General features: G+C 61.3%; 1 protein-coding gene and 1 long non-coding RNA gene across 2 annotated transcripts in view; one reads left to right on the top strand and one right to left on the bottom strand.

The window, feature by feature from the left end:
• Window positions 1–8454, bottom strand: part of ENGASE (endo-beta-N-acetylglucosaminidase) — a 10962-nt gene extending 2508 nt beyond the window's left edge. Inside the window, exons 1-14 of the mRNA XM_029927094.1 lie at window positions 8324–8454; window positions 6704–6771; window positions 6347–6548; window positions 5371–5519; window positions 4608–4765; window positions 4035–4183; window positions 3593–3758; window positions 2586–2689; window positions 2152–2260; window positions 1802–1992; window positions 1280–1428; window positions 690–798; window positions 349–463; window positions 3–223 (exon numbers count right to left, since the gene is read on the bottom strand). Of these exons, the coding sequence (XP_029782954.1) occupies window positions 3–223; window positions 349–463; window positions 690–798; window positions 1280–1428; window positions 1802–1992; window positions 2152–2260; window positions 2586–2689; window positions 3593–3758; window positions 4035–4183; window positions 4608–4765; window positions 5371–5519; window positions 6347–6548; window positions 6704–6771; window positions 8324–8430 (1997 nt within the window). The 5' untranslated portion in view covers window positions 8431–8454. The remainder of the gene's footprint in view (window positions 1–2; window positions 224–348; window positions 464–689; window positions 799–1279; window positions 1429–1801; window positions 1993–2151; window positions 2261–2585; window positions 2690–3592; window positions 3759–4034; window positions 4184–4607; window positions 4766–5370; window positions 5520–6346; window positions 6549–6703; window positions 6772–8323) is intronic.
• Window positions 8455–8995: 541 nt separating this feature from the next.
• Window positions 8996–11032, top strand: part of LOC115282966 — a 2927-nt gene continuing 890 nt past the window's right edge. The window contains exons 1-2 of the long non-coding RNA XR_003904825.1: window positions 8996–9099; window positions 9962–10185. This is a non-coding gene — a long non-coding RNA (uncharacterized LOC115282966). The remainder of the gene's footprint in view (window positions 9100–9961; window positions 10186–11032) is intronic.

Raw genomic sequence — 11032 nt, 5'->3', positions numbered from 1 at the left:
GCCCCGGAGGCCCCCCTGCAGGAGAGCCGGTCGCTCTGCAGCAGTGGGTCCGGAAGCATCGGACCTGAGACAGGGGGCAGGACCAGTGCAGGGTACAGCTGAGCCGGAGCCGGGCCGGGGGCTCCTCCCCCTCCTCAGCGGTGCCCTGCTGCCAGCGCACGCGGGAGACGGTGACACCCTGCACCCGGGGCAGGGGGCCAAGCAGGCTGCTGGCATCCACCACCTGGCGGGAGGGAGAAGGCTCAGTCCCCGGGGGCCGAGGGTGCCTGCCCCTGCACTCTCCCACCCACTGGCACCCTCGCCCCTGCAGCCCGCGAGCAGAGGGCACGGGCGGGGCGCACACGTCACCTGGAGCTCCCCTAGGCGGCAGGCAAAGGTCTCCTGCTCCTGGCTGCCAGGACGCCGTGAGAAGCTAACCAGGAGGTCCTGCAGGACACAGCCCCGAAGGTTCACCTCATAGCAGCTGGGGGGGAGGGGGGCAAGCGGAGGCTGGTCATCAGGAGCCCACCTCAGCTCGGTGCCTTCAAGGCTGGCCCATCCCCCCAGTGCTCCCTGTGGTCAGCGAGAAACCCCAGCCGCGTGGCGTGACCGTGGCACTTACCAGTTGCGTCCTGGGACCCCTCCAGTTCTGGGACTCTTCGGCCCCCCCCCCCCCCACCATCTGGCCACCCCCCGTCAGAGGCACTCACCGCTGGACCCAGCCCCCGCTGAGTGGCTGGCTGCAGTGGCCCAACCATCTGGCCAGCTTGGTGGGGGGCACCCGGAGGGGGCGGGGGCTGTGCCTTGAGCTCGTTTCTGCTGCGGGAGGAGACCCAGGACATGAGAATGAGGGGTGTCCAAAGGAAACGACACGGGGAGGCGTCCACCGAACAGGGGGGCCCTGGAGGCCAGAAGGCTCTCTGGTGGCACGAGGCGCCCAGGGCCTGCCAAAATGGGCTGAGGCCTCAGGGGAAAGAAGAGGGTAAAGAGCCCCCACTCCCCCCGGACACCCTCCCTCTTGGTGCCACGACTGGTAGGTGGCCTGATGCCCAAGCCTCGGTGGGAACAGAGACCCCGTCCCGCATGGCGCGCTCTGCCGCCCGGGGCGGGCCGTGGGCCACGGGCTCTGGCTGACAGGGGACTCTCCCTGTCTGGGCCTGGACCACAGCAGAGGTGGGATGCGTCCACCTCCGCCCACCCCAACTCCCCCGACCCCAGTGCACCTTCTAGACTCCCCTTCCCTGAGGCGTCCCCCACAGAGGATGCCTTCAAGAGACAGAGGCCAACCTTGTCCCCTCACCGCTCAACGTCGAGATGTCACCAATGTGACAGCTGCCCGCGTCCCCCGTGGTGAGCTCCAGCGCCACCTCGACGTCTGAAGGCCCTTCCAGCTTATATACCATGGACAGGAACACTTTGGGGGGCACCGGGACGTGCAGGGAGAACAGCCTGTGGGGGGGCCAACGAGGGCCAGCTGGCTCCAGCTCACAGCCGCCAAGCTCCCTGCAGGAGCTGGGGCGGCAGCACAGGGCGCGCTCCGGTCCCGCCTGAGGCTGGGGACGGCCCTCCTCCCCTCCCCTCCACCCCCCCCAGATCTCGGTTCTGCAACTCTACAGGCATGAGAAGCAGTTGGACTCAGGAACAGAAAGCAGGGTGGAGGCCGGGAGAGGGAGGGGGTGGGAGCCGCTCGTGGGGCCAGGTTCAGGCTTTTCCCTGCAGCAGAAACCACCGGTTCTGCCGGCCCTCATTCCAGCTGCTGCGCCCAGCCGCCCGGCTTAATGACCGACAGGGGTGGGGGGGACGGACGACCCCGCTCACTCACCTCACAGCCACGTGCCCGACCTCGGGCGGGATCGCCCCGCGGATGAGCAGGGAGCTGCCCCCGTTCCAGGCGTCCGCCAGGCAGCCGTGGGTCTTCACCCAGCCCTGCCCGTCCCCTTCCAGCCTGTGCTCCGCGAACAGGGGCTGGAGCTCCTGGGCGCTCGGGTGGTACCAGGGCCCCATGGCCTCCTCCTGTAGGGCGAGGCCACGCTGTGTGCCCGGAGTGACGGGCAAGTGCAGCACCCCATCCCTCCCACGCCCGAGCCCCCCCACCTCCCCCAGGGGACCCCAGAGGCGAAGAGAGAAGGCCGCCGGTGTGCCGTGACGTGGCCCAGCCGGGAGCCCACGCACCTGGCCGTAGCACACTCTCCGGGTCCCCAGGCCCAGGCAGAAGGAAGTGACAAAAGGCAGAGAACAGATGCTGTGTGTGGGCAGGTAGCGCCCCAGCAAACCCCAGAACCTGTAGGAGACGCGCACAGGGAGCTCGGACTCACTCTCCGCGGTCCGGCGCCGCCCACGTCCTCCCGGAGTGAGCACGGCAGCCCCGCGGCGCATGGGGGAGATGCAGGTCCGCGGAAGGGACCCCACTTCCATCCTCCCCCGTTGACGAGTCATCGGGCCCTCCCGCCTGGAAGCCGCCAAGGCAGCTGAGCCTCTCATCCTGCCCTGGGGGCCCTGGAGAGCTCAGTGGAGAGCAAGGCCTGAGCTACCTGGAGACGCCCTCGAAATTGCCGGAGCCCCCACGCGGCCATCCCTGAGTCCCTGAGCCGCCCAATAGGACTCACTTGTCCTGGTTCTGGAAGAAGTCCCTCTTCTCCAGACACTCGTACACCCAGCCAGGTGCGAAGAGAGCGGCCGAGAACCCGTGCTTCCGGATCAGCTCCAGCGACTAGGGAGACAGCAGTCAGGGGAGGCCCCTGCTCAGTGAGGGGCTCAGATGCCTCCCTTCCAGCCCCGGAGGACAGGGCCGATCGCGCTAACTCGCGTCCCCTGTCGCTCCTCAGCCCACCAGCAGAGGGCGCTGCAGCAGCGCCAGGGAGGCTCTGGGCCTGTGGGCGGCTGCAGGGGTGTGGGGGGCTCACTGCTGCCTCTCCCTCGCTGTCCGGTCACCGTTATCAGATTCACAGCGGGTGGAGAGGGTCCTAGATTACTGGATTAATTTATTCACTTTTAACTTAACTAATGAGCAAGAGCATCCGCCTGTCACTGGGGACGGGGCAAGATTGACAGCCCGGGAGACAAGCCGACTCCCTGTTTATCCCACACCAGGTGCGTCAGCCTCAGCAACCCCCTCTTCTGTGTCCTCACAGCCCTCGCGACTCGCCTGGCCAGAGACATCTCACTAGTCACTAAGCCAGCGATCCCCCAAACCGCCGCTCTGCCTGCGTCCTGAGCCCTGAGCTGCCGGAAGGAGACCGTCGGCTCACTGCCAGGATCCCCCGCCCACCCAGTGGTTTAAACGGCTAACTCGGTGCCCTTCCGAGGACGCAGTCCAAACAGAAGTAAAGCTAGCTACAAACGGGTCGGATGTCCGAATGGTGCGTCTGTCCACTAACACCTAACAAAAGTGCCAGACCAAGAAGGGGACGGACGTTAGGATTTCAGGGCACAGCCTGGCCCTGGGGCAGGTCACCGGTGTTTCTCGGTCCTCGGTTACCCCCCTCTGGGAAGAAGGTCGCCTCTCGCTCCCTCGGGTGCACATGGGAATGGGCGGTCGGCAAGAAAGCCAGGCCCGCGGACGACACGCCGGCCCCTCCCCCGCCGCACCCCGGCCCCGAGGGCCCGCCCCCACCTTGTGCGTGTCGAACTGGCCTCCGACCACGTTGCCCCGGGCGAACACGTCCACGCCCACGTACACGTCGGCCCGGCGCTCGCCCGCGTGCACCAGCATCCGCTCCAGATGCTCTTCCCGCCAGTTGTAGTTGGTGAAGAAGCCGTCACAGGAGTCGAAGAAGACCCTGGGGGTGACGAGGACTGGCTGTGAGGCCGGGACCCGGAGGCAGGGGGCCGCCCGCGCTCCCCCTCCCTCCCCTTCCAACGATGGCCTCCACTCATAACCCACAGACCGGGGCCAGAGGCTGCCCCAGGGAGCAGGGACCCTCGGGACAGAGCCGGGGGGCCTTCCATCGCCCCGCCCCCTCCGGTCCTACCCAAGGCGGCTGCGCACACGGGCTCCCCTCCCAGACATGCTGCACCTGCCGGAGCCCCTCCCCCCAGGGGGCCGCCCGGCTCACCGGTTCTGCTCATTGAGTTCGTCCTGCCACTTGACCTGCCCGCTGCTCACCACGCTGTCGTACCAGAGCAACAAGCCCCCCGGGACCTGCTGGTGCAGCCGCGTGCTCAGGTATCGGAGGAAGTGGGGCACGTTCCCCACCGCGGCCACCTGGAGAGGGAAGAAGAGAAGACCCTCGCTGAGGCCCAGCGGCGTCTGACACGCCAAAGAGGCCACGGTCCAGGAGCCCCTCCACCCCACAGCCCCCGGAGGGGGGTCCACCCACATGTCCTCCAAGTCTCCTTTTCTGAGGCAGGAAGGACACGGGCACAGCCACCAAGAGAAAATGCCACAAAGGGGAGGGTGGCGGGAAGGGAAGCCACGGGCAGAGCCCGGGAGAAACAGACGGAGGAGGAAAGGGGTCTCCTCCACGGAGCCAGGCTGACCAAGGTTCCTGGACGCGGCGCCAGAAAAGGTTCTGTCTGGGACCGGCTCTGACCGGGTCGGGAACAGCCGTTCCAGCTGCCGTGAAGGCCCCTTCGGGGCCCAGGGAAGTGGCCGAGGGCAGGGCGAGCACCCAGAAGGTCATGCTCACACTCAGCGAGCTCTCGAAGTTCATCAGCCAGCCATCGAAACGGAAAAATTGGGCAATCCGGACAAGCTGGTCAGCCACTGCCTGGTAGGAGCGCTCGTCCCCGGCCAGAAAGGCCTCACAGAGCCGCCCGCCTTCCTTCCACTCGGCGATGAAAGTCCCTGCCAGGACACAGAGGGACGAGGTCAGCGGGCCCCGCAGCTGGCAGAGCGCGGTTCCCACCACAGCACATCAAGGTCACCTGCAACTTGTCAGAGGTCCAAATTCTCGGCTGTCCCCGGACACCTAGGGAGTGCAACACCCTGAGGGCACTGCAGACCACACCCAACCACCACCTATTTTTATAAATGCAGGGGGTTTGTTTTTTTTTTAATTTCTTTAATTATTTTGAAAGGGATGGGGAGGGCGGACAGGGAGAGAGAAAATCCCTAGTGGGTTCCACGCTGTCAATGCAGAGCCCAACAAGGGACTCGAACTCATAAACCATGAGATCATGACCCAAGCTGACAACAAGAGCTCAAGGACGGAGCACCTGGGCGCCCGCACAAATGCACTCGGTGTTGCAGAAGCACAGCCACGCCCATCGGTCTGCCTGCTGCGCGGGGCTGTGTCATCTCCCTAGCAATTATGAGGGACCCCTGAGTCCGCTGGTCCTCCCCTATCGAGGTAGCCCCAGGTGACAAGCTCTGATCCCGCAGAAGCAAAGGCCTAGCCGGTTCCTCTCTAGGGCGCCTGGCCAGGTGGGCGGCGAGCCCTGGGACCTTACCCAGCACACAGACCCCGTGCCGATGGGCAGCGTTGGTCCAGCCCACGGGGGGGATGGTGACCAGGTGATGGCTGAAGTACACGAAGATGTCAATGTGCTGCCAGTGGTAAAAGCAGTAGGGGCTGGGCGCGGCCGAGCCCTGGATAAATCTGCGCAGGACATGGAGCGGTCAGGACGTGGGACGCGGGGACCCCGGGGGAAAGAGATGAGTGCGACCCCATGGGAAGCTTCACTGCAGTCCCGGTCAGTGACGCTGAGAGCCTCAGTCCTTGCATCGGGAGTCACCCCTGGACCCGACGGCTGAGTGTTTTTAGCCTCCAAAAACCAAGACAAGGCGGAAGGAAGGAGAAGCGGAAGGGCTCCTGCAGGAGCTCCAGGCCCTGGCGTCCCCCACACTGTTCCCTGAGCGGTTCCTCCGGGATGGTCTCCCTGCACGTAAGGCGGCGCTCACAGCCACCTGCGCTGCACCCGGATGTCCCCACCGGCCTCTGCCTGTCCTTGGCGGCCAGCTCTGACTCAAGCCTTCCCATTTCGTTCTATCCAAGGGTATTTTATAGACATTTAAGACCCCCCCCTGAGTGCACTGCCAGCCAGTCTGGAGGAAGGGAGCCCGGCTTTGAGAGGGGCAGAGGGGCGGAGCCTAACACTCCGAGCCGAAAGGACGGGCTCCCGGCCCAGCAGGTACGCAGAGGGGACTCGCTGTCGTGCCCGCCCCATCTGCCAGACCTCAATGGCAGGCGGTCCCCGGAAGCAAATGGTTTCAGAGCTGCAAGAGAGACCTCTCACCTGCCCCGTGTCCTCTTAACAGACAACACGCAAGGCCTGGGCTCCGCACCCAGTCAGGGCGGTCTGGTCCAGAGGCCCGGCTCCTGGCTGTCTCTGCCACACCATCCCTCCTTCCGCCCCCTCCATCCCGACCACAGAGGGGAAACACGCAACAAATTTAACACCAGGCAACGTCCTTGCAAGGCCTGACCTGTCATCCAGGTACCCGCCCATCATGTCATGGCACAACAATGTCCGGGGCCTCTGGCTGCTCAAGGGGGGCTGCCGACACACGAGGGGCTCCAAGGCCACGTTAAAGCTGTCCTCCATGTCGGGCGTCCATGCCAAGAGTTCCTCCAGCGAAGACAAGTAGAAACTGATGGGTTTGGAGGTGTCCTTGTCATAATATCTGGCTGGTCAGACAAGGGAACAGTGAGGAATCGACGGATCACCAGAGACGCCTCGGCAATAACCGAGAGAGAGCACGCGGAGACCCGGAAGGGCTGGGCCTGCCCCGAAGCCCCAGGGGTGGGCTGGACACGGCGTTCAGAGCCTCGGTCCTTCTCACCTGGGAGAGGATCTGGGGTGAAACTGACCACTTCACGAAAAACTGCTTCTTCTTGTTCCTCCTCGATTCTGAGCAAAAAGGAAGTTTTTAAAAAAAATTTTTAAGTAAAAGGGTGAAGAAAAAGAACGCTCAGAAGCACACAGACTAGTCTCCATCCAGGCATGTGGGGGGAGGCCGTGCTATTCTCTGACTTCAGTTCTGAATACAAGCTATGGAAATATGTACAAAGAGCCTGGTAGGCGCCGATCTTCCTGCCGTAGGAAGAGCACCTAACCCTCTGTAACGGCCACCCAGGCTTCACCCTGCAGGACGAAAGTCACCCTTCACGGAGTCCATGGGCTCGTCTACATCCACGGGCCAGGAAACCTCATAGAACCAGAGAGTTTTGGGGCCCCGGAGAGCAGGGCCAGGCTTTCTCCCCAGTCCACGTTTCCATGGGTATGTTCTGTGGACCCCACACTAACTCCCCAGCTGTCGTGGAAGATTCTAATACAGAAAAGAACACTTTCAGTACATGAAGTTGGAAAAGCCTGGATATAGCTAATATAAATTAGCTTTCTTTTATTTATTATTATTTTTTTAAATGTTTATTTTTGAGAGAGTGTGAGCGGGCAAGGGGGAGAGAGAGAGGGAGACACACAGACTCCGAACCAGGGCCCAGCCTCGGAGCTGTCAGCACAGAGCCTGATGGGGGGGCTCGATCTCACCAACCGTGAGATCATGACCTGAGCCGAAGTTGGACGTTGAACCGACTGAGCCCCCCAGGTGCCCTCAAATTAGCTTTCTTTTAAAAACGATTATTATCATTAGAGCCTGAGAAGACACCACAGCTTCCATTTGTGAGCTTCAAAGCAGAAATTGTCTAAATCTACCAACATCCATGGCCCCTTCTTTGTAACTTTCTTAGGGGACCTTGAGACCTACCAGGTGGGTGAAGGGGATGAGACATTTGAGTCTCATTAAAGTGGAAGTACTTGGGAAATTCTCCCTTGTAAATTTCGTTCCCTGGCCGAGCTCTTCCCTCTCCCTTGATAATTTCTCAGTCCTTCGGCTTGTCCCCCCCAACACCCCCGCACCAGAACCTGTCAGAACACCGGTCAGTCTGTACCAGAGGGTGAGCCATTCAACATTCCTATCCAAAAACTAAATCGCTCCACCAGCTGGCAGCCACTTGCTCTCCATCCCTGTCCAGTCTGAAACACCCCTGGTCTCCTTCTTTTGGATTTCAAACAAAGCTAGGGATGCTGTTTCCAAGGCCATAGTGGGGGCTCCTAACCTCCCCCCCCGCAGGTGGGCAAAGGCCCCAACAAAGAACCAAGCATGGGCTCCGAAGGGCTTGTCCATCCTTTCCGTGCCTCTGAGACTTTGCCCACTAGGTTCCCTCGACTGGAACACGCTTCCTCCCATTCGCCACCTGCTCCTAAAGACTCGGCGCAGATGTCCCCACTCCAGGCACCACCCCCTTCCTGTCCAGTAAGGACACGAGTGACACCAGCCGGCCTCTTCCGCCAGGACCCACGGCCGACGGCGGCAGATCATCACTCTGTTTACCGGGCGAGGACACACAGGCTGCCGGGTCACCGCACCACCAAGAGCGGCCCCCGCCGGACCTCCGCCCACCTCCTCCGCGGCTCCAGTCGCACAGGCTGGCGTTTCCGCTTCTCTTCCCGCGTCGCGAGCGCCCCAAGTCGCGCAGCCGCCCGGGTCCTAGGCCCTGCGGGCTCCATCACCACGCTGCACCCGCCGCCGCCGCCGCAGCCACCTCCCTCCGGCCAATCGCAGGCCTGGATGCGGCCCCGCCTCCGGACGCCGGCCAATCGCAATTCGGGATCGGGTCCCGCCTCCAATCGCTAGCCAATAGCAAGCCAGAGCCCGCCCCCGCCCCGCCCAATGGGGGGGGTTACTGTGCGGTAGCGCGGTCCCGCCCCGGCCGTGCAGCCCCGCCCCGCCTGTCCCGAGGACTTCCAGCTCCGACTCTGGGCTCGCCCCCAGGGCGGTGTGAACTTTGTAGTCGGAGTAAGGCCTGGGGGCGGGGCCGTGACGAAGGGCGGGGCCACGACGAAGCGCGAGGGCGGGGCCGCGCCGGCGCAGGAGCCCGGCTTTTGGGAGCTCCTATGGTCTCCCTCCGTTCCCCCAGCCCCCTTTTGCAGACGTCCACTGTCCCGAAGGTCCCAAAGTCAGTAAGCTGCAGCAGTGAGATCCGAGCTCGGTTCGTCTAAGATAATTTTCAGGAAAACATGAAATCCTAATTCTCATTCAGGTTTAAGTATGGAGAAGTGATAAAGGCTTTATTTCTTCTCGTTTGTCAGCGAAGCAAGCAGACAGATGTTAAAACCAGTTCAAAGAGAGTAGAAAAGGAGACCGTTTATAGACGAGGCGGATTGAAGTGAGAACATGTAAGTAGAGGCAGTACTAGTTTTTCTGCAGGGTGGGGGTGGGGGTGGGGATCCCCGAACTCCTCAGAGAGACAGTCTGCACCTTGTGAAAGAGACAGAGCAAGACTGGGGTCAGGTGACTGCTAGGATGTGTGGTAGGCGACGCACTGTGTTCCCCTGAGGCATGGATTTTTTTTCCTACACCCCAAATCTGCCGTGGGTAGGGCCCCCAGGCTCACAGGGCCTGAAGGCATCTCTGAGGAGGCACCTTCCCACCCCGTTCACAGTAAATGGTGGAAGGAGATCTGAGCAGGGAGAAGTGTAGTGGGGGTGCACGGTCCCCAACAGACCAGGCTCAGACACTCACCGCTGAACAGAATCCAAAGACAGAAACAAATGGTGGAGAAACAAGCAAGGGATTGATTTCAGGGAGGCCAGCGCCGGGAAGACAGCGGACTCGGGCTCCAAGACTGTCTCCAAAGTGCCGAAAACACGCCCAGGTTTATATAAGCAAACTGTGGGACAGAGGTGGGTGGGTACGTGCAGGTGGGCAGTCAAGGTCAGACCCAGCACTGTCCTGCTGGCTCAGAGCTGCTCGTGATGCCTGAGGGGGTAGTTTTCCGTTCCTACCACGCGATGCTTTGCCTGGAGGATCTGTTGTCTGAGTGAAGAGAATCTGGAAGGAAGAACGTGATCAGTTAGAAAGTACAGGCGGAGGTCAGAATGGAGGTTGTTGACGTCCTTTTTCAGAAGCAGGAAGTTCAAGGAGGCAGACGCAGGGCTGGGGCCTGCAGGGCCAAGCGTGGGCCAGCCTGAGGCTCTCCTACCCCTGTGTGTGCTGCCAAGCCAAGTTGAGTGGGCCTTTTACATTGGTTGGTTGCAGACTTTGAACTTCACGAGGCCCCAAGCTTCCATAAACCTTGAGCGTGGCGTGGTGATTCAGGCTGTGGAATGTGAGCACAGGCCACGCTGCCGGGAGGACAAGCCGTCGCGGAGCCAGGGACAGCAATCCACGGGGAGGACAGAGATTGCAAAGCGCTGGGGAGTTCACCAGGAGAAGGGGGAGCAGGGCCACAAGGCTCACCCCCCCCTCCCCGCTGTGATCAGGTGAGCACAGAAGATGGGACGTCTTTGGTCTGTATTTGACCAGCTGTTCCCAAGCACTTACCTGCAGCTTAGCGATACATGTAAATGAATACACGTTTCATCCGAACAATTAAAATAGTTCTTGGAGATACTTTAAATAGCCATTAGGGAATGCTCAGTCTCGGGGGGAAAAATATACCCAGGCCTCTCTTTTCTGTTCCTCTGAACAGCATTAGCCTCTGGTCTAGGCAGACAGCAAAGAGTCAGGTCTCGTGACCTCTGTGTTGGCCCCTGCTTGCTGCCTTCCCAGCTGACCCTTGTGGCTCTTGGTCTCTCTGGGGATCAGGACGAGCCTGGGGGTCACACTGCTCCCTGCTGGGGCTCCAGACCCCTCTGAGATCTAGCTGGGCCCCCTAGAACCCTGACCTTGTAGGATTTCCATATAAAATGCAGGATGTGCCCCCCTGCACGTGGCCTGCTTGTGTGCCTCCCTCTGTGAACACAGTCACTCCAATGACAGTAAGATGGCACCCCTACACGAACATCACAGTCACCTTCTCCTTTTAAAAATTTAAAGTGCTCTAGATAAAATTAATGTTTCTTTTAACCCACCTCCTTCCTTTCCTGGCCTCCCCTTGCCCTTCACCGATGCCTCAGTGTCCTACCAACTTCATCATCTAGGCCTCTTTCCTTCTAGTTTTAAAATACTTTTAGGAGCACCTGGGTGGCTCAGTCGGTTGGGCTTCTGACTTTGGCTCAGGTCATGATCTCATGGTTTTGTTATGCCCAGGTCACAACATTGTCCCCAAAAACCAGAGACCACCAGGGAGACCGAGTCACACATGCAAAAGCAAAGGGCTTTATGATG

This window comes from Suricata suricatta, chromosome 17 (genome assembly GCF_006229205.1).
Source record: "Suricata suricatta isolate VVHF042 chromosome 17, meerkat_22Aug2017_6uvM2_HiC, whole genome shotgun sequence".
Lineage (NCBI taxonomy): Eukaryota > Metazoa > Chordata > Mammalia > Carnivora > Herpestidae > Suricata > Suricata suricatta.
The sequence above is the reverse complement of the archived record's forward strand: the minus strand, read 5'-3'. Positions and strand labels throughout refer to the sequence as shown.